The sequence below is a fragment of the Pinus tabuliformis genome, chromosome 2_1 (assembly GCF_031772625.1).
Source record: "Pinus tabuliformis cultivar Carrire ecotype Pingquan chromosome 2_1, CPIR1, whole genome shotgun sequence".
Lineage (NCBI taxonomy): Eukaryota > Viridiplantae > Streptophyta > Pinopsida > Pinales > Pinaceae > Pinus > Pinus tabuliformis.
The window spans coordinates 326,213,674-326,237,701 of record NC_142299.1 but is presented as its reverse complement, the minus strand read 5'-3'; the positions used below and the strand labels follow the sequence as shown (position 1 = coordinate 326,237,701).

Sequence of the window (24,028 nt, the reverse complement as noted above, 5' to 3'; positions counted from 1 at the left end):
AGGTTCCGATCCCTATCCAAAAAGAAGAACAAATCTGCCTCTGGTGACAGATTACCATACGTCACTTTGTGGGCCAAACCTGAGACTGGTGTTGAGCATATTCATTGTCAATGTCAAGTTTTAAAGCTGGGTCGAACTGAATATTTGTGCAATCGATAGCAATCCCAAACTGCTCAAACCAGTATTCATCATGTGGCTAGTGTCATCATGGCGTGCCCTTGACAGCAATCCAACACAGCTCAAACTAGTCTCATCGTGCAACTAGTGTCCTTTCTTCACCAATGGGTTGACCCAATCGAAGTTCAAATAGTGCTACTACTAACAAGTCATTGCTAGATTCTATCTCCAGTGTTGAGCTAACTTGCTAAATCACGAGTTAGGCTTGAAGCAAGGGACCCCTCATCCTATTGTAGATTTGGGTTTCATAATTCAATTTTCTCCTCGATAGGGGTTTCAAACCAGGATTTCGTAACTCATTTTTCAAATTGTGTAGTATGTCAAACATAATGTCGAATTTTCCCAAAATTTTAACTATCAAACTTTTGGGTGTTGATTTTATAGCATCAGAAGGTCTTCTACAATGGTTGGGTGTCTTAGCATGTAAAAGATATTTGATTGCCTCTTTAGGTGTGAAGCGAACAAAGTACCTTCTTCAGATTAATTACTCCAGAACACTTGGAATGTGAAGATATCCATTGAGGATACAAATATTATATATTAAATGTATGAAGAATGATGATACAATGAGAGTGAGAAGTCTGCATATATACTATGCAGGTGCCTCTTCATGGAGAGTCATGTCTCATTTAGACATGACTCTTCAACCTAATTACTAATTAACTAGTCATTATTAAATATTATTATTTACATTATTTCCTATATATTTATTCATAACATTGCCTTCCTCCTCAAAAAGCTTTGTCCTCAAAGCTTGTCGATGAAAAAGGCTTGATCTCTTTTTCAATTTCAAATGTCTTCTCATTTCAGAACAGTCATCTTCGTCAATACAAGTTGATATGATCTTCTAAGTGACAAACAAAATTGTCACACTAAGAAGGGATCAAACCATCCTAGATTAATCTTCTATGGAATATTCTGATCACTGGAATTTTGTAACGACTTGTCATCATAGGACTAGATTGAGGTTACATCACTATTCTCTGGAACATCAGTTTGTTGTTTTTGTTCTGAATGGTCCCGATACGTAGCTTGGTTGAGTTGTCTACTCTCATGATTCGGATGTCGATAGGGAACCTTTTTGGTTTGACTTTCCCTTATTAGGTGTGTGGAAATTTTTTTATTTCCTTATGGTACTACGGTTTTTGAGTTAGGTACATAATCTTCGTTTGGAATTTTCATCATCTGGATTGTAACATGTGAATGTCTTTTTCCTTCCACTAATTGATCCTCTTCCTGAATTCTGTTATTCACTGTTTCGGTATTAATTCCCTTATCTTCAACCTGGATTGTTACGTCTGGAGACTTCAATACTTCTTGAGTAAGTTGCTCTAACTTGTCTTTATGTGGAGTCTTATCATATTTAAGCTTCTTTATTTGTGTAAGGAGGTTTTGGTTATGATTCCTTAGACATAAAACCTCTTTGATTTCTGATTCATCAACCTTATTTTCAATGTTTTGACTTTTAAGTTTTTCATCTTGTAGATCTTTGATTTGTTCTAATAAATTTTTATTAAGGCTCTTTAAACGTGAAGTTTCAACTTTCAACTTCTTGTTCTGATAAGTGCTTCTTGAGTTATTTCTTTGTGACCTTAGTCTTCTTCACTTGTGCAAGTAATTTTTCAACGTGGTCCTTGAGGCGAGATATTTCTTCATTTTTTTCCATTACTTCCTTGTAATGCATATCCACAAGATTTTTATGTTCGTGTTGTAATGCTTCCTTGTTTTGCTAAAGTTTGGCTATTTGGCCTTTCTCTTGATTTTCTAGCTGCAATTTCTTGGTACACTGGATTACATGGTTTTGTGGGAGTGATGTTGGGCTTTCAACTTGCAATGTGGATTCCATTTTCTTCATTTCCTTATTAAAATCAGCCTCTATTCGCTTAAATATTGTCATTAATTGTCCTATATCTCTTGTCTTTTTGCATCACTTAGAGTTTCTACTAAGGTAAAAGTTTTGTAACCTTTTGTACAGACGACATTTTGATTTCTAAATGATTCCTGACAATTAGGATATCCTTTTGAACAAAAAGGACATATTGAAAAGAAACCCATATTTTTTCCTTCAAAACCTTCAAAACCTTATTATTCCTTCGGACTTTAGTATTAATCCTTAATGAATTCTCCTTTTATGTTTTTTGACTTGGAATTTCCCTTCGCTCTTCTTACTTCAACTTTATTTTTGCTTCAAAACATCTTCGTTCAATAATCCTCTTTACTCTATATTTTTCCTTTTTATAATGTATCTTCTTACAAATAAAAACTTTTTTATTATTATTACTCCTTTTTAATTTCAAGAAATTCCCTTTATGAATCTTCTCCTTTCCTCTTTTAATACCTTATACCCTTTTTTTCTTTTTTCTTTTTTTTAACAAAATAGCCTAGATAATTTTTTTTCCTTTTTTTTTAACTTCCTTGTACCTTTTAATAAAGCTTTTTTCACTTTGTATTTTAATTTCTTTCTCGAATTTCCCAGGTAAAAGATATATTGTTGTACAAAAAAGGTTTTAATTTAGTGTAATTTTTAATTTTATTTTTTTCTCCCAATTGTGGTTAACTTACTATAAGATTGGTCACACTTCCCAATAGGGTGAATAGGCATGGGTCATGTCTTTTTTATCCTTGAACAACGATTGGATTTTCCTTTCGTAGACATAGCAATGGAAAGGAGGAAAAAAAATTGTCGGGTAAATTAACGAGTGAATTTATTAGTTTGTCGGGGCACAATTTCAGTTGTATGGTGGTTGTGACAGAGTAGAGGTTAGAGAGTGTCTGTGTTTGATGGTGGTCGCGTGAACAAGGAATGTGAACAACAACTCTGGTGGAGGCGGTTGTTGTTGCAGTGGCTAGGAGGGAGTCTGTGGAGCTGGAACAACAACACATCAGTGTGCCAAGGTCAGCGAAACGACAATGATTGTGTACGTCGCAGGTTAGCAAGGAAACTGGCGTAGTCAGAGCAGTGTGTGGAGTGGTCCGGAAAGTTATAGACGAGTGGCGGTGGATATGCAACCTAGTGATGGTGCGGTGATGGTGTCGTTCTATCAACTCGGCTCGTGGTGTCAGCTACCACAGGGGGCGACTCTATATTGGATGGTGGTTGCCTTCAAGAGGTTCTTTCTGCTTTTTTTTGTTTAAACTCGATTTCATGGAAAAATTTAGGGGCTAATATTCGTAGGTGGGCTAATTTTCCATGCTTTTTCCCAAAAAAAGATTCGCCAATTTCCATTTTTTCTAAAATGATTCGCCCAAATTTTATAGTACACCATTATTTTACCTTAAAAATTGCCAAAATATTATATCTAATACTATAAAATCATTGGAAATCTAAATATTTCTACAAAAGTATCACCAAAAATTTTACAATTTGCATATTAGGGACTAGTAAGATTCGCTAAGGTTTCTAAAATTTAAGATAAACTTCCATCCTTAAAATTTTCCTTGCTCGATTTTGTATTCTTTTTCTCATTATTTTTTTATAATTTCTTTGATTTTTTTTTATAAAAATAATTATATATATATAGATATATATTACTTTTTTATAATATATATGTTCTTGTTTTTTTTTATCTTTTTTCTATATTTCTTTTTCAATTTTTTTCTAAATATTTATCTTGATTATTTTTTTTGTTTTTTTTATATATGATTTTTTTTAACTTTTGTATCTAGTTTTTTCCTTTTCTATAATTTTAATTTTTTATTTTTACTTTTATTTTTTAATGGCCAAGGGCCTCTGACGAATCAACGACGGAGAAACTCCCAGAAGTGTAGCGAAACGCTTCAACGGAAACGACGTTGACGAATTTTGTTGGTCAAAGACCTGGATCAAAGAACGAGCTCGGTGCAGCAATTAAGCGACCAAAGGATCGAACTGCTCTGATACCGAATCAAGCAAACAAAGTTCCTTCTTCATATTAATTACTCTAGAAAACTTGGAAGATGAAGATATCCATTGAGGATACAAATATTATACATTAAATGTATGAAGAATGATGATGCAATGAGAGTGAGAAATCTGCTTATATACTATGTTGGTGCCTCTTCATGGAGAGTCATGTCTCATTTAGACATGACTCTTCAACCTAATTATTAAATTAACTAGTCATTATTAATTATTATTATTTAGATTATTTCCTATATATTTTTTCATAACAAGGTGTTTGCTTGGTGGGGTAATTGACCTTACGATTTTTTTTCTAAGGCTAACTTGGGAAAAGTACAATAATTAATTTTAATTTTAATTAATTATTTGGATTATTAGGCCAAAGTTCTAAGGATAAATAAAAAAATTATTTAAGTGACTTACATATAATCTCAACCATTGATATCAATTGTTTAATCCAAGCCACTGATCACTTAGGAGATTAGGGTTAAGGACTTTGTCGTAATGAAATTATAAAATAAGCCTAAAGGTGAGGTGAAGACACACACAAGTGGAGAAAGCGATTTTCTCTAGGGAAAGAGGCTCAACTAAGGTTGAAGAGAAGTGAGGAGAAGTGCAGTAGCAAAATTCAAGAGAAATTCAAGGAGGCCGAGTTTTCGAAAGACGGAGGCCGAGTTGTTGAAGAAGAAGGCAAAATTGTGGAGGAGGTTAAATTATCCACGGAGGTCAATTTCTCTAGTGCATTGAGGCCACACAAGACAGTGAGAAAGGGAGGTTGATTTTCTAGTGAGAGAGGTTAACTCTCTAGAGATGATTTGCTTCAAGTTGTTTGATTTCCAGAAGCCAAATTCTTTGAGCCCGATTTTCCCAGTGGTGCCAAGTTTCCAGGTGTCCAACAACTATATTTTTCTAGTGTTGGGTTAAAATTACTATTGTGGTGTGATTGTTCTCTTCATTGCATTTTGAAAGTTATTATACCAAAGCATTTATTTTTCGGCGAATTCAAAGATAAATATTTTCTGGGATTTTAAATAAATTGTTGAAGCAAAATAAATCAGATCTGGTATGAGAAAAATTAACATTGTCAAACTTCAAGGTCACTGAACTCGAACATTAACACGAACCATGTGACTCAATTTCTAAGGATAATAATGAAATTATTTAAGTGACTCAGAAATGATCTCAACCACTGATCTCTTAGATCTTCTAAAAGGGAGATTAGGGTTAGGGATTGGGGCTTGATAATGATTATAAATTAAGCATAAGGGAGAGGTGAAGGCACACAATGAGAGAACACAATTTTTTCTTTTCTTCTTTAGAGCAAGTGGCTCAGTTGACCATTGCATAGAGGAGGAAGAGTGTAGGTGGATTCAAGAGCGTTTCTATGAGGCTGAATTGCTAAAACGAGGAGGTTGAATTGTTGGAGAGGCTGATTTGCTGGTGAGAGGTGGGACGAAATTCTCCAGGCCAAATTTCTTCAATGGCTACTTTCTAGTGGTCTGAAATTCCTAGGGCTGAGTTACAGGTTCTAGTCAATGCATGTTTCCTTGTAATTTCTCTGTGGGTCGAAACCCTGATTTTCCTGAGATTAGTTAATGAAGAAGAATTGTTGTGGGTGTTTATCTTTTGTATTGTGTCATTGATCTCTCTTTGATTTTGTTTCCACTGCATATAAATTTCTAGATGTTAAATTTGATTTTGTTTCCAATTTTGTTTGGTGATTCCAAGTCATTTGTCAACTCTTTTCTCAATGGTATCTGGCATTGTTTGAGAATCATGGCTCTATCTGTTCTCTAGAAACTTTGGTGCAAATATGTTTTTGAGAATGAAGTTTGCCTTTTGTCATATGTGGAGGGAGGAGATACCTACGCAACTCCTTGCACAAAAATTTTTGTTGATCAAGGATACCAAACTGTTAGAGCCTATTTGGATTTTATTTCTGTTCAGGTTGCTCAAGGAAGAGGATGTAAGTATCATTGTATATACCCTTCCAATTTCTATTTTCTCGTGATGTGTTGTGTGTGTAAGAAGTATTTTAAATCTTAAAAAAAATGTTTGGTGCTCAAAGGACTGACTAGCTGTCCAAATCATGTTATATGTGCAGTCACATCTCAACACAATAATTTTAGTTTGGAAGGTCTATAATAAATTTAGATTTGTCGTTGATCTCCATTCAATAAACTATGAATTTTTGTAAAACTTGCAGAAGAAAGAATAAACAAGATGTGAACATACAAGTCGACTATTAATAATCGTAAGCCAAAAAACAAGCAGCTACCATTTTTACTCACTCCAGGTGAACAGTTTAACAAACTACAAAAAGAGAGGATAATGCAGAAATTCTTTGGGTAAAACTAGTCTTCAAAAATTTTGAACTAAAAATATATATTTGATATAAATACCTCCAATAGCTCTAAGCCACCCCATGGAAGAGAAGCTAAAATGCAGAAAATATAGAAATCAGCACGTGCTTGCCAAGCAGGGTTTCCTCCCTCTTCATCAACAGTTGTAGCTGCTGAGGACAATAGCGTTTCAAACACCTCTATCAGAGCTCCAGGAAGAATGACATTGCTGCACATCTAATAGAAGACATCCACAGATAATCAAAATTATGCATGAGCATAAATAGCAACTAGAAAGATATAGAGAAATGCATGGCTGGAGTACATCCATATGAAAAGCATAACTCAAAATAAACAAATTCATATGAAAAAACTGACTCAAAATTAACAAACTCATAAACTGAAAATTCCTGACAATAAAGTAGCAACATTGCATGAATGGCTCTATAAAAAAATTATTGTTCGCCATGCATATAACCGGCACACACTTCAAGAAGTAAGAACAAACTTAAACTTGTAGAACATAAGATTAGTTGCCTTCTCCAATCATTCTAAACAAAAACAAAATAACAAATGTTACATAACAATGGTGCACACAGATTAGCACCATTATGAACAGATTTCAAAAGATCTAAATGGTTTCCTGGTTTATTCAATATTACAGATGACATTTACCTTAAAAGTAAATATGTAAGCACACTTTCTTGGAGTCTCCCCAAAAAACATCACAAGTTTGCAGACAACCTCATCATCTCCTCTTACAAACATTTAATAAACATTCTTACACTCCTTTGATGTATATTTTCTTTCATGTAATGTAAGCTGTATATACAATGTAAAACAGAAAGGGTGTGATCTTCATCTCATATTATATTATTAATAGTAGTTTAACATTAGTGGTAACAGTGACCCAACCCCAAGCATAGGGTCAATCGGATGAACCATCCGCTCAACTTGTGTTGCGAACATCTCGATAACATTCTGATTTTATCTCAAAATCACGATTTTTTGGCCTAGCCGATGTTTGCTGATTTTTAAAAATATTTTTATGGTATCTTCACTTAGCCGATGTTTGCTGATTTTTTACCAATATTTTCCCAATTTTTATGATTTTTTGGTTTTAAGGACCCTTGTCGATTTTATCCCGATGTTCGCAACATTGCGCTCAAGGCATGTTGCCAATGGGAGGGAAATAGGCTACAAGTTCAAATCTAGTCGAGGCACTCAAGATTACAAATTGTGGTCTGCCCAAAGTTGAGCCATCCTCCATCTGAATATTTTGAGGAAGAGGAGGAACCCCATGAGACTTTCCTTTAAAACAACAATTACACGAAGTCAAGATTGCACATTAACGTTGCCATGTGTCTATGTTCTCATTGTTGAGAATCATGTCTCTATGTTGTCTATCTTTCCTGCTATACCACATCTTATATGATGTCCTTCCATGTTATGAGAGGAATTATATGATCCCTCAAACCATCAAAGATTATACCCATCGCATTCAAATCCTTCAAATTGTGCTCAGTTGCTTTCGCAGGGTGAGAAGGAACCCGGATCTCTATGTTTGCAAAATGCCACAAAACATTCATTTTCAAAACAATAGTGATCCACTCCTGCCATGGACTAAAATTAATGGCCCCATCCAACCTGTATTCATATCTCAAGCTAATTGATGCCAATTCAAAAATATACTTGGCCACAAAACCCTAGCTGCAAAATAAATATAATGTTGCTATAAAAAGGAATAACTTGTTGTCGTAAAACCCTTGTGATCTCAGATCCCTCCCTGAGAGTTTTTGTAGCTCTGATACCATGTTAAATTTCCAATATCAGTCGAGATTTATTTATACCTCGACAATTTTATTCGCAGAAAATTATTAAATAAAATTTTGAATAGTTGTGAAAATAAAATCACTAGTATTTAAGACCACGGGGTCTTGGATAAACGGTGATCGGGTGCTCTGTTAAGGCGCTCCTTGATGTCAAGTCACCGGTTCAATTCCCCGCCCCAATCAGGGTGATATATTGGACACGATGAAGATGTTGACCTTCCAGGCTTACAAAAAAAAGATCACTGGTATTTAACTTTTGAAATAAAATATTTGCAACAACAAAAAAATAACTCATATAGATCATAACATCACAACAACAAGTATACACCCATCACAATTTTCCTTCATTAAAATCCATGGGAAAATATGGTCCTAGACCCATAATGACCATTGAAGATCACTTGAAGACTCCATGACCAAGGATATGTCAGAGGCTTCACGTACCATCAGAGTTCATATATCATCAAAGTTTTTTTCTTTTTCTTCTCATCTTCTTCTATATTGTAATCAAATTCCGCAAGCCCTATGGGGATGTTGTAAAGTGATGTTAGTATGACGAATTGAGTCATGTAACAAGCCTATGTAACTTGGGACATTGTCATCAAGTGATTTTACTCTGGGAGGCTTATTTTACTTCGTTAATTATTGGTACTTTCTAGCACTTAATAATTAGAGTTTTTTCTGCCAAGCAATAATACCAAAGCTGGAGTGCGGCCTCATGGAAAAGCCTCGGGTGAGTCCTAATGTCTAGAGTCATTGTATATTACCATACTAGATCACTCATAAAATTTTATGGAATTTGATTAGGTCTAGGGATCAGTATTTTAATTTTTAAAATTTCCAACAAGACGGAAATTTTAATAAATTATAATTATAAAATGTAATAACTTAATAAGTGATGTCTAGAGAAGTTGTACGGGGTATGTGTGTTCAAAATTACACCTCTCACCCTCAACTTTTTACTAAGACACACAAGGGGTAAAAAATAAGTTCTAGACCCTCAAAACCCACTTTTCATAAGTTTACTGGAAAACATGGCAATAAATTAGCGTAGCAATTAAATAAACGAAAAAAAAAAAAAAAATATCCACACATGCCAAAATGATGTGGAAATGAGGTGGAAATTCATCTAAAGGTCAAAGTCAAGTTAGAAAGTGATGTGGACTCCACCTAAGCGACAAATCAAGAGAATCGATTTTCTTGTGGAGTTGACCACGAGTTCTCCAGACAAATCGCATTTTTTGAGATAGGTCGAGTTAAGGAGGATGAATCACCATTTTGGTGGGCTTTGACTTGAGTTACACTAGAGAGGAGTGGAGAGTAGTCTCCTACCACTCCACTCCCACATCCACTTGTCCCTCCTCTCATACTTCAAGCAACCGCTTCTTGGAATGCGTGGAGCCATCAAGGATTGTGTGGGTCTTTCTTGGAGTTCGATTTGCATGAGGTGTGGCTTTGTGATCATCTATGATAACACTTCGATTGAGGCTCTCTCATTGGGATTTGCTCCCATTTCTCTATTTAACTAAGCTTTGGGCTCTCACTTTGTATATTGGTAATGAGTTATTGGGCTTAAGGAGACTCTGTTGTATCATGTACTTGCTTTTAATTAATAAGAAATACTTTGGGGTATTACATTGATGTTGTTCTCTTTCTCTCTTTGAGGTAACATTGTTTTGATTTATGTGCTTCATTTTTCTATGCAATTTGGATTATGTTAGCTATCATCTTGCCATTCATTTTGGATTAATATATGCAAGTTATCTTGTGTTTATTTTTTATTTAAAGAAATATTCTAGGAGTGAAAAGCACTAGGTGATTTTAGGAGGAATCTCTAGTTCTCTCACCCATTGTACTTCTCTAATTCCTTTATGAATGCTAATATCTATTTCCAAGTGTGTAGAAAACTCTTTTGAAGTCTTGTCAAGGATTACTTGGGTATGGGAGAAATCTCCAATAGATTAACTCACTCTCAAGCTCAAGGATTGAAGGACCCAATCAATTTTGTCTCAAGGATCTCATCAAACGAAGTGCAAAAGGGGAGTTTCCTTTCCTCTTGTCTACTAAGATCACATAACTTGATCTAGTTCTTGTACACTAATTGTAAATTATTTTTTCTTTCTTGCATGCTCCCTCCACTCTTTTTACAAATCTGTTTTTCAGCCTCTTTGAGTGGAATTATAAATCCATTTTGGTGGCAAGTTTGAAGGAGGAGCTCTTGAAAACTACTAACATCTTTCTTACTGAACCTTTGGCATCATAGTGGAGGCATTTGGGCAAGGCCTAGAGCTCATTTTGGACAAATTTTAAGGAGGTCATGGGCTGTTGTGAAGGCTGAATTCTTTTCTTCAAGGCCAAGGGTTGGAGGAGGCCTAGCCTCTCTTCCTTTGCATTCATTGTAATTTTCAAGTGGCTGATTTGTAATTGCCAAAACAGTCCTTTAATTTTCAGATTTGAAGGCTTTCTTTTGTGCCTCATTTGCATCAATCTAATTTATCAAGGAGGAAGTCTAGTGTTCAAGCTTCTAAGCTATTATTGTAAAGACTCTCCTTGAGTTTGGTTGAGGCCTTTGAAGGGTTCTCATCTCTTGTAATCAAATTAATAAAAGGCTGATTTTTTGGCTGGGAGCTTGGGAATTGTTCCCATGGGAAACCTTCTTCCCCATTTAGAGGGAGGATCTTTGTTTGTGGGTGAAATAATCTCTTTAGTTTAGTTTCTCTAAATTCTCTTTTGCTAATTTCACTCATGCATGATCAGTTCTCTAAGATAACACTCATTTCCTTGAGTACTTGTATTGTGCAATCCATTTACAATACATGCAATGTCTATTTTTTGAACAAGCAAGTGCTTCATATGTATTTGGCAAACTTAGACTATTTTCACTTATCCACCAACTTGGTTCTATAAGTTTCTTGAATACATTGCTTCAATACATTTGTCAACTCATGTTTATGTGGCATTTTGGTTATTGATGATTATCTCTTGAAGCATTCCTTTTGGCCATTTCACTTCAAGCAAATTTATTTTACTTGCCAGCGATATATTCAAAACTTGTGGAGCTGCATTGAGCTAATTGTTCCACTCTTCATTTTCCATTGAAAGATATTGGAAACATTTGCTTGAACAATATCTCTCATTGTATCAATATTTTTTCTTGGGAAACACAAATATTCATACAAGCATCTCCATTAGGCATTCTTAGTATTAATTTGCATATTTAATTAACTTACCTTTAAGCATAAGCTCAGTTGAAAGACTCTAGGACCACCTTTGCCACCCAATTTGGAAAACATAGACCCTCTTTTGTGGTTAAGATGGTGACCTTGCAGTCATCAAAGCCACAGTCTCTGCAGCGACGAGGGCACCAAGTGGTTAGATTTCTGGAGGAGGTATCGTTAATATAGTCTTTGCTATTTTTCTCTGGGCTTCTCTCCACAACTCATGCTTGAGACTAGTTTCAAAACAGTTGAGGAAAGGATCATCTAGGTAGGCATTTAACTTGAAATTAACAAAGATAATTGCAATCCACACTATATAGGTTGCACATCATTTCAATCTAGACATCTTGGAGCACTTTAAATTTACTTCCAATTTTACTGGTCTCATGTACTTGTCATGATGAATGGTCTCATTATTACTTGATGTTGTATCTCTTGTTCTTTGAGCATTTCCTTTAACAAGTGCAATCTCTAAGAAGTTATCTTGAGTTTATTGAATCTCATTTGCAAGCATTATCTTTCAAGTAGCATTTTCTCTATTTTGCAAGTAGTGTGGATCTTTACATTTGCAATCTTTACTTTACTTGCAATTTAGCTATTTCATGTACTTGTTATTTGGCTCATGATTATTGGATGTCATTATCTTTTGTTACTTGAGCACTTTTTTACAAGTACTATTTCCTTTATAGTTGCAAGTGATATTTTTATGCTCATCTTGGTCTAACAATTTGATGTTTTGCAGGATTATCTATCATTGTGTCTTGAAATTTTATTTTGAGCAAGCATTTGTCATTTACTTTGAATCATTGGTCATATTTTGGATATATCATTGATTGTTGCTCCTAAGTTGCATTGAAATGTATACAGGAACAGATACGGAAACGGGGTTTGAAACGGATACATCAAATTTCCAAAAAATCCGGATATGATACGACATATATATATATATATATATATATATATATATGACAATAAAACTTTCATATTATCATTCATCTTTTAGAATCGTGATTCCATATTTAAAAATACATAATCATCATCTTGAATTCCACATAAACAAATCATCATCACCAATTCAGCTTAAACATTGTCATCATCATTAGAGATTATTATAACATTCAACATATCATCAAGTTTCTGTTTCCAATTTCAATCATCAACATCATCACCAAATTTAATAATGCTAAACGCACACTACATAGTGCCATTGCTAGGACGATATTATTTTATGTTCATAGTGCCATTGCTAGGACTATATTATTATTTTAATGAGAAGGGTGGTTCATCTCTCATATAAATAGGAGAAGACTTCTCATTTGTAAATCATTGTTTCGTGTGGACAAACATCAGTACGTGTCTACTATTTCTCTATTCTAAAAGGCTATGAATGGATAGTGAGAGCGATTTCTTGAGGAGATAGTCTTGTGGATGACTTTGCTTCTTTATGGATGCTCATAGTTAGGGCTTTGAAGATTAAAATATTTCTTGTGGTTTTGTTTATAAATGAATATTAGTGTAATTATACTTCTCTAATGGTAGTGGTGCATTCTCTTTATTTCCGTTAGAACAAATCCTTATTTTCAAATCTCTTGGAAGCATAGTAGTAGAGTATCCTCGTTTGAATCATCTTGAAATTATTAGTACAATACTAGGTGATTGTCTAGAATTTGTAGTGCCCAACCTAAATATTACCCTAGAGTTACTTGAATCTCTTAAAGGGAGTCCTTAATTGATGCCATATGTCCCAAAAAATATAATAGGCACTAGTCTTCTCACTTTAATCAAAAATAACATGTAAATTCTTATTTTATTTTGTGTTTCTATTGATTTTCTAGTGCTAATTAGACAAGCACAATTTTTTTGAAACTGATAACTCCTTTCAATGATATATGATATTACTTTACCACATTCTAGACTATCATTAAGCAATTACACTTAAGAAAATTCAATTGTAAATGCCATAGAAATAGTAAAGATCACGGTAGAAAAGCCATGCACAATAGACATCAAAAGTTTTCCCTAGGAAACCCAAACTCGAGAGAAAACCCAATAATCTTTTCTAAGAGAAATTCGATCATCCTGAGTCAAACGGGGCAAAATTTGGCCTCATGCAACTACCTAGAAACTTGATCAAACTACCCAGAAACTTGATCAAACTACCTAGAAACTCGATCAAACTCTGCCCAAAAAAATCTTGATCAACACAAATCAAATAGACCTCACAAAAACTCGATCAAAGTTGGTCAACATTGGTCAAACTAAAGAAGTCTTCTTATTTATCTCGCACGTGTGAACAGAAGATTAGAAGATGTGTTGATGATCTGGATTTTTTAAATGTTGGAGGTCGCCTTGTATTTAAAATGGTTAGAAGAGGTGGGTTTTGACCAAGGGTCACACCCATTCACAAGGTGGGGTCAACTTGTGCACTCTAAAATTAAATTAAATTTCCTTTCTTAGCCAAATTGTGTAGTTGGGGAATACTTACCGCAACTACCCAAAAATCAATGCTCCCTCTTAACTAGGGAGGTATTCACCTTGACTTCCTCAAATGTCCACTTTGCTGAAAAATTTCTCCATCCCAAGAAAAGATTGAATGAGTCTGCTATGTTAATGTATCCATCCACTTCATGTTCTATTCTAGAACCATGTGGAAAGCATCCTGCATCAGCATCATGCAAAGGATCTAGTCACCCACTAGCCAAATACCCTTTGGCAATATGGTCAGGTACCCCCTGACTGGGGTAAAACAAAACTAGTCTTGGGTCACCAACTAACCAAGTCATCACTTGGAACAAGGTCAATTTTCCCTAACCAATGGTGAAACCTTGGGCCAATTTACCATTCCCGCCATGTCGTCACATGGCACTTGAATGGTAAAAATACTTGCCTGAAGTTATTGGGCAATCTACCCACTAGCCAAGTAACCCTTGGCAATATGGTCAGAACCATCTAGTCGGGGGAGCACTCTGGGCCCTGGTGCTATCAAGGCCATTCTCCCTAATTACATCACATGGCACCCAATCAATACCCTTGACCTACGGAGAATGTCTACCCTAATGCTACAACATCAACACTCCCTCTCAACAAGGGAGGCATTCTCAACCACTCCAAGCTTGTCCCTGAAGTAGACAAACTTCATCCGAGATAGAGGCTTTGTGAGAATGTCAGTAACCAACTTGTTTGTACAAATGTATTGGAGCCTCACAGCTCCCTTATATACCATGTCTCTGATGTAGTGGTACTTGATTTCAATGTGCTTTGACCTATCATGGAAATTTGGATCTTTTGAAAGCTTCAAACAATCCATTGAGACAATATATCACGGTTGTCTCGAACAACTGAAAAAACAATTATGTGAGCAGCTTCCGAAGCCATACTGCGTCACAATTCACCAAACTAGCTGTAATATACTCATCCTCTACAACATTAAGTGCAACAGATGTCTACTTTCTACTCATCCAATATATCATAGCAGAACCCACACTAAAGCAACACCTTGATGAGCTCCTCATGTCTTCGACACTTCATGTCCAATCGAAATGTGTATCCCTGCAATTGTACTTCACCGTTTGAGATATATCTCAAAACCATAACTGACAATACCATGCAAATAACCCAACAGATGCTTTGCCGCAATCCAATGTACATGCCTTAGTTCCACCATGAATTGGCTCAAAGTGTTCACTACAAAGAAATATCAAGTCTGGTATTAACCAGATACATCAAGGATCCAATCAATCGTCGATACATAGAGGGTGTTCGAAATACTGGGGGGGTGAATCAGTATTTCTTTTGTTTTTTTAATTGTTCTAGTGATTGCCAAAAGCATATATAGATATGTATATGTATACACAGAACACAGAAATCAACAGTTGGAATTAATGCTTTTATTAAAACACAACACAGTGGAATGAAATAAATTCAATATAAGTATATATCAGGTTGTGATTAGTTTCCAAGCTCCAACTTGGACTTTAGTGAGGCTCCAACCTCCAGAGCACCAACTCTGTTTTGCAGTGGTTTTGCACTTAGGAGCACCTACTCCCAAGGACTTCAGTCCTGTTCAGTTCTGAGGCTCCAACCTCTTGGTCTCCAACCCATCCTTGGTATAAACTGGTATGCTGCCAATCTTTGTTCAGCTAAAATTCTCCTTCACTCCTACTCTCCTGCCTCTGTTGCCTCTGCTGCTTCTGCTACCTCACACTCTGGTTCTTCACCACACCAATAGCGCCAACAGTTCTCTGTTTTTACTATTATATACATTCCCATGCCTCTGTCCATTCTTTTCTGCTTACACTGCCTCTTAGGCTTCCTCCTCAGTCGCTGCAGCTTCCTCTGCGTTGTGCAAGTTCACTAACTTTCTGGGGATACGTAGATTCATTAGACTGGTCCAAACGATCCACGAAGAACACATCCTTTCGGTTTACCGTAACAGTGCTCCTTTTGGCAATGATTACAACATACACAGAGTTCTTTCAATTAAACGAAGATGTTTTGTCCCGATCTCAATCATAATTGCCATGATTCACCCCTTTTCACTGACGTTCAGCCTTCTAAATTGTCAGAATAGCCATCGTAAGCCTTTCGGCTTAAAACACCCCGCGCAAGCCAGAAATTCCATTACACAGAGAATATGAGAAAAAACAATCAAACAAACTAAAAGGCAAACTTCAAGAAATATTACAATCGCACATATTCCTATATCGAATTCGCACTTAAATCGCAATCAACGATTCATGACTCTCAGGGGTCCTTTATATATCGGACCCATCACTCCGCCGATGGTCGACGGTCGATCCCCCACTTCTCCGATGGACCAGATGCGATATGGTATTAAACCACTGTTAATATGCCCGTCAGGTCCATAGCCTATCGCAGTCGGCGCTTCCAATGTGGCAAGGCTTTACGGCTTGCGATATGCGACGGATGTGATCATAGATTAAGTCATGTTTGTAATGTGCGGCGGGTCTGCGTGGATATGCATCGCAGTCGGGGTTACCCCTGGTCGAGGTCCGATGTGATATCGCTATCGGCAATCGCAATGGACCGCTTGACATATTGTAGCTCCCACTTGCGAAGTGCCGATGCGATACTCACTATCGGTGATCGAAAGTCGCACAGGGTCAGGGCTTGACATTAACGTAGACCCCTCATAGCGATGCGATGTGCTAGACCCGATACAACTCAATACTCCCATGTATAGAGTTTCAAGTCCGCAATCCGCCTCCGATAGTGTATTTGCCCTAGAGCCAAGTCTTCCACCTGTATCTTCATGCATATAATTCTTTCGTGCCCCGATAGCGCCCGATAATATAAATGCACCCATTTCTCCTCTGATGGCTCTGTCTGCTTCCTTATAGCTCTGCTTGTTCCTCAGTTGTTGTGATGGCTATCTGCATCCTCTGCTAGCTCTGTTTGCTCCTATACTTTGGCATATATGTATGGTATATATATGGCTCCTCTGTAGCTCCGATAGCTCTATTCTGGCATATATGGTCCTCGAACACTATTTAGAAGCATGCACATATATATATATATATATATATTAGAAGCATGCACATATATATATATATATATATGAGTTCTGCTCCTCTTGGCTCCTTTTGCTCCTCGAATATTTCCATATTGACATCAATGACAATCTATGTCCAACAATCTCCCCCTTCGTTATTGATGGAAATATTCTATATATCTGAGTTCTGCTCCTCTTGGCTCCTTTTCCTCCTCGAATATTGCGATATTGACATCAATGACAATCTGTGTCCAACAGAGGGATCGGCCAAATCTAAGTCAAAGTCTCTCAGCTTCTTCAGATTGGTCACCATGGGAGTGGCCATGGACTTGCAGTCCATCATCCCAAAAATATTTGAAGGATCGTAATAATATATTTCCCTTCACCAAGGAAGATTCCACACGACTTCTACCAAACTTCTAATCCGAAGTAGTAATGCATCAAACCTAGATCCTTCATATCGAACTTAGAGGTCAACTCCCTCATACACTTATCAATGAGATCTCTTGCTTCTATCAGAAACAAGTCATCAACATATAACAACAAGATCACAAGCTCACCTTTAACAACCTTGTAGTAAAGGTTGGGATCAGCATCACTCTTGGTGAAACCAAGACTCATCAGGTATCCATCAATCTGAGAATACCAAGCCCGAGGTGCCTACTTGAGTATGTACAATGCCTTCTTCAGTCTGCAGACATGAGACTCCCTCACATGTACCTCAAAGCCCCGAGGTTGTTCTATGTACACTTCTTCCTCCATCACTCCATTGAGGAAAGTGGTCGTCACATCCATCCGATGCAATTTCCAACCCATAATAGAAGCAATAAAAATAATAGTTATAATAGAAGTGTACCTCGCAAGTAGAGCATATGTCCCTTCATAGTCCTCTCCCTCTTTTGGGAGAACTCTCTTGCCACGAATCTTAATTTGTACTTCTTTATCTTGCCATCTACAACATGTTTGATCTTCTATATTTACTTGGAAGTCACCACTGACTTCCCTTCAGGTCTCGACACAATTTCCCACACAACATTCTTCATGATGGACCAATATTCCTCCATCATGGAAACCTTCCAAACTTGCTGGCCTACTACCTCCTAATAGTTCGATGGCTCGGAATTAATAATGTGACCTATCAATGTTGCATATCCTAAGTAGTTCTTAGGACGTTTGCTTTCCTTGAAAGTCCCATAAAAAGTTGCATGCCCCTCTGCATCCTACAATGTACTTTGAAGCCATGCCAACCTCTTCTTAGATTTTGGAACAATGACTCTAAGTGGGTCCACTGGCTCAATGGGCCCTGTTGCTACACAAACTAGCAAGACTAGTAAATAGGCTAAAGCTAGAGGACACAACAACACCCTGGTACAAAGGCCCACTATCACCACTGCCTATGTCCCCTTCTCTTCTCGGAGTTTCACCAACGGGAGGATTCCTAATATCCCTCACTTATGATAGGTGTTATTAGGATAGGTATTAAGTGTGGCAGGGTGGCTTATTCAATTGAAAGGTTCAATGAGCTTTGGGAGAAGCTAGGAGGACTTTCCAAGAAAAACCATTTGAAAGAAAGACTACCCATTGCCTAGGGTTGAATAGAAGTTCATCCAAGGTCCAGGTAGATGAGAGAAAAGGTTATGACTGATATACTTCAACAAGTACTAAAGCTCAAGCCTTCAAGAATCCCCAAGTTGAAGGATAGCACCTAGGGTTCCCACTTGGTGTGATAGCTAGGGAATCAATTATATTGAGATTTCACCATGAGAATTGCCTCAAATAAGGAGAGCAAGAGGAAACACCAGCGCAGAAGACTGTCCAAATGGTTTTGCAAAATCTCTTCCCTATTGAATTTCGGACGAAGCCCTAGGTAGGCTTCCTTACCCTTAAGAGGATGAGAAAAGAGGTGAAGGAGAGGTGAAAGAAGAATGTTTTTTCAAGTATAATGTGAACCCAAGGATCTCACACCCAGTGCCTGCCTATTGGGAGAAATGGAATCAAGATAAACCAAGCAATGGCAACTCGCTCTTCAAGGAGACCTAGAAGAAATTTCGCTACCCTTGCTGGAAGCAACAACAAAACAACATCTAGATTTTTATACTTTGATGACACTTGTTGTGGAGTATCAAGGATGCAAATGCAATCAACCCTCTAGGAACATTCATTCATTCATTGTCCAATGAGTAACACATGCAAAAAGTTACAATAGTTCTCACTGCTTCAAATAATTCGCATTAATTAGGGCACATTATTCACCATAAGAAAACATTCCATGCAGTAGAAACTCACCAAATCAAAAATATAACATCAAATAGAACTTATAACACAAAGAAGAACATATCCCTCCACAACATTGCCAAATAGAAGCTCCAAGAATGATAGAGAAATAATATAAACATCAGAGTTCATTAATAACATCCAATTTCATCCTCTAACTGCACGTCCGAATTATTTTTGAGAGAGATCAAAGAATCAAAGGGTGATGATGAGAGTGAGGCTAGGCCTCCTCTATTTATACATAATCTAAGAGTTCAAAAATTAAAACATGGAGCCCCTCTGATGCCAAAAATGTCTAGTAACCCACCCATGGTTATAAGCCAAACATAATAGCTCATAAAATAAGTCAAATTAGCCTTATTAGGGCCACAGTAGGCTGACATGGAGGTCTAGAAGGGAAGCGTTGAGGCCTCGTGCTATAAATGAGATTGAGGAGCCAAAAAATAATGAATAAGAGGGGGATGCCCTCCAAATGTTGCAAAACGTCTCCAAACCCCAATTTGGGCTTTGTGAGCTCCAAATGGGTCTCATGGGTCTCCAAATGGCTCAAGATGAAGTCGATTCTCCATCAATGAGGGCTAGAAGATGACACATGCCCTCCCATGTCTCCCTAGGAAAGACAAAACCTCCTCAAGGCCCTGGATCAACTGCCAAGTGTCAAGAACAATGTGTAGCCCGTTGGACAACTAAGTCCAAGTTCATCATCAACTTTGTATAAATGGAGCACGAACAAGCAATGTGGTGGTGTTGAAGAAGCCCCTGGTGTGGCAATCAATGCTCTGCATGGTTGGAGGCTCATAGCTCTCAAAGCCCACCCTACAAGTACCAGAATGACCCTTTGCAGACCTTGTATTCCGTATAGGGAGGCCAAGTCCAAGATGAAAACCCATCTGTAATCCTGTATAAGATCCAATGTGTCTCTTCACCTTCCAATACAATAATTCATTAGTGCAATTGAGTAAGTAGGCTTGCTAATTTGGGGTAGAAATAGACACTCCATAGTGGCATGCCCTTCCAAATGGGCTTTGAACATGTACAAATGTTACCTTCCTTGACAAGAGAGGTTAATGAAAGACCATATTAGGTGGTTTCAACCTTGAAGGGAATGATAGATCCAAGTACATCCATCAAATGGCAGGTGTCATGTGAAATAGAGATGGAACGAAGTGGGGGTAAGAGGGAAGGCTCCAAGCCATATGCCATAGTACAAGGGTAGCTACGATGAAGGAAGCCCACACCTCAGGAGTATGAATGTAGGAGGGAGTAATCGCGGTACATGAGTTACCTGGCTTTTGTTTTTCCACCCTTCTTCATATGCCTTTGGCCTTTATTTGATTTTTCTTCATTTTACCGCTTAGGGCGGGCTGAGACCATGATGTGTAAGATGTAGCAATGGTTACCCCCTTAATGTGGGGCAGTTCATTGCCCACAAGGGGTTGGGACAAGCATGGGTTCCTCAATGATGCTAGAGGCACTCATAGAGGCCCTAGGAACCAAGGTGATGGCAATAATGATAGGGGGTAGAGCTAATGTTTAGCTTTTGCCCACGTGCTAAATTTTATTATCTCGGCCATCTTTTGCATTTTGTGGTATATTTCCTGTTGTATGTGGTCAAATTATGCTTGTATCTTTCTTTTTAGCTGCACCAACCTCCGGGACATCGTTTTAGACCTGACCAATGGAGTGGACAAGGGGAGGGGGAGGCTAACACCTTATCGACCCAATGGACAAATGTGGACCCAGATGGGGAAAATGTGAAAATGGATTGGAATGAGCAAAGGGCAGTGAGATATATGGTATCGGGAAGCGGGACCACGCAACCAAAATCAAGGTTTCCCAAGTAGTGCCACTACTAAAGCTGGTAGCCAATATGGGAGATCCCACAGGACAAGGATATAAGATTAACCCCCAACTTCCAAGTTGAGGTAAGGGAACAAGAGTAGAGTTAAAACTCGTTCTTTCTGCCAAATCTCCCCATTAATCAATGCCCAAATGTGCCCTATAAAAGCAAGCATAAACAACCAATAACATAATGAAAAATCATAGCTTCGGCGTTGGATGGCCCACCAACAAACATACGATCATAACAAGTGAGCGAGGGCACACAATGGCTAGCTTAGGTGGTGGAGAATAGTAGCACAATGAACTATTGGGTGGTTGTAAGGGGTTGTTGGCTGTCAGCTAAAGACAAATCTTGGAGAAATTTTCTCCTACAGGGTTGACCCACAGATGGTGGGTAACAAGCCCTTAAGGGCTCTTCCAGATGATCTAAAGGATGTTCCACATGTGCAAAAGGACCTGAATCCACATCCTTGGGATCCTCCTACTCACCATCAATATCCATGTGAGATACTTCGAATATCCAGTAGGTTGCATTCTCATCAAAGGTAATGTCTCGATTGATCTCAACATGTCTTTGTCCTAGAACATATATCCTGTAAGTCTTTGATGTCTCACTATATCCAACAAACATTCCCATCTTCCCAAAAGGCTCCAGCTTCGTCCTCTTTTCCTTGGGTACATGAATGTAGACTAGACAACCAAAGATCCTCAAATTCCTGACCTTCAGTTTCTCACCTGTGAAAGCCTCTTCAAGAGTCTTATTCCCCAAAATCCGATGAGGACTTTTGTTCTAAACATAAATTGTCATTTTGGATGCCTTTCCCCATAACAATTTGGGTAAATACTGATCATGGGTCATTGCCTTGGTAGCCTCAACAATGGACGTGTTTTTCCATTCGACAACCCCATTTTGTTGAGGGTTGTAAGGGACTATCAACTCCCTCTTAATCCCTGCTTCCTTGCAGAAGGAAAAGAGGTCCTTGGAAGTATACTCTCTTCCATTATCTGACCTCAGACCCTCGATCTTCTTCACTGTCAAGTTATCTACTTGAGTTTTGGACTCTTGGAACCTGCTAAAGACCTCATCCTTGGTCTTTATGAGGTCAAGCCATGTTTTCCAGGAGAAATCATCAATGAATATTACATAGTACAAAAAACCGCCCAAGGATAATACTATCATTGGTCTACATACATCTGAATGTATTAGAACCGAGATCCCCATGGACCTACTGTCACTGCTTGAAAAAGATTCCCTAATATCTTGCCAAGTGCACAACCCTTGCAAACTCCTCCATGCTCTACCTGGAGCTCTGGAAAACCTGTAACCATATTCTTTAATGTGACCAAAGCATTGTAGTGTATACGAGCAAATGTTCGATGCCATAACTCACATAGATTCGTGTTATCATGTACGAATGCTTGAGTTGATCATCCCATGAGTTTGTACAAGCCTCCCTCTCAAACACTGATCACCTTCGCAGAATCTATGCTAGAGCCCTTATTCCATGCAAGGACTTGTGCATCAACAAATGCAACTCTATACCAACTCTATACCCTTTCTCTTCCAAGGATGACATAGAGATCAAGTTCTTTTTCAAACCTGGTACATACAACACATCATTTATATGAATATTTCCACTTGACTCTAACTAGAAAGATGTTGACCTAACTCCTTTGACTACATACTTGGTATTATCACCAAGTTCCGCATTTTGTGTTCACTTCCTCTCTACCAATTCTGTGAGACTGTCTCGATTACCTGTCATATGTCTGTAGGCACCAATGTCAACTAACCAAATGTCACTATGATTTGCAATAGTGCCTGTAAGAGCAGAAAAGAAAAAGTATTATGTACCATATGTGCTTTCTTTCCTGGATCTCTTCTAATTTCATCATCATCAACATTTGCTGCAAAATCATGTTGCTTTCCCTTTCTCTTCCTATCATTCTTCCCTTCGAGACACTTGTTTTTATACTAACCAAACTTGTGACAACAAAAACACTAAATCTTTGACATATCCTTCATCTTCTTATCCTGAACGGGACCGCGTTTCCTACCTGTATTTCTTTTATGAAATTTTCCAAAATTTCTTCTCCCTTTACCATTCTTCATATGAGCTACAAATGCTTGGGACTCGCCATCTTGAGGTCTCTAAATCTCCCCCTTTGATACTAGCCTAGACTCCTCTTGGGTATTATTTCCCACTAGTGGGCAACCCCATTGGAGAAATTTTCTCCTAGATTTTTCTTCAGCCAAGAACCAACGGCCCATGACAACGACTGGTGTAGCCAATATATCATGTCAGTTGATCTCCGCTCCATAAGCCAGTCATATGTCCCCTCGCCCATTTATTGCGAGAGTGTGTTTGAAGGTGGGCTTTCCAATCATAAAGGTATGTTTTCATTGTGCAATCAGGTGCTTATGCTTGTATTTTTTCCTTGGGCACTTTGGGTATGGATTATTTGGGGACTTGGAAGAAGGAAGGGTTTTGACTATAGTTTTGTTCCCTCACCTTAAATGGGGGGTTAATCCTCAATCCTAGTCATGTGGGATCTCCCCTATTGGATTATAGATTTAGGAAGGGCACTACATGGGAAACCCCGATTTTGGTAGTGCTATCTTGTTTTCCCGTTTCACATTTTTCACCTCCCTTCGCACGTTACAAGCCTTATTTCATCATCTTCTCTCGAGGTCCACATGACCAGTAAGTCCACAAGGCTCTGGTACATCCCCTCCCCTTCTCCACAAGTTTGGGTCAGGCCTAGAAACGTTGCCCCAAAGGTTCAGGCAGCTAAAAACGAGTGTAAAGGCATATCATGGCCACATACAAAAGAAAATAATGTCACAAAATGCAAAAGGTGGTCGAGACTTTATATTAGCGTGTGAGCAAAAGCCAAACATGAGCTCTACCCCTTCATTATGGCCATCACCTTGGTTCCTAGGGCTCCAT

At 37.8% G+C, this 24,028-nt stretch overlaps 1 protein-coding gene across 2 annotated transcripts in view; it reads right to left on the bottom strand.

The window, feature by feature from the left end:
* ABH1 (ARM repeat superfamily protein) overlaps positions 1–24,028 on the bottom strand; it is a 375,899-nt gene that overhangs the window by 185,462 nt on the left and 166,409 nt on the right. For both annotated transcript variants that reach the window (XM_089402626.1, XM_089402625.1), the window contains one exon: positions 6,460–6,636. In XM_089402626.1, coding sequence (XP_089258752.1) covers positions 6,460–6,636 — 177 coding nt within the window. The remainder of the gene's footprint in view (positions 1–6,459; positions 6,637–24,028) is intronic.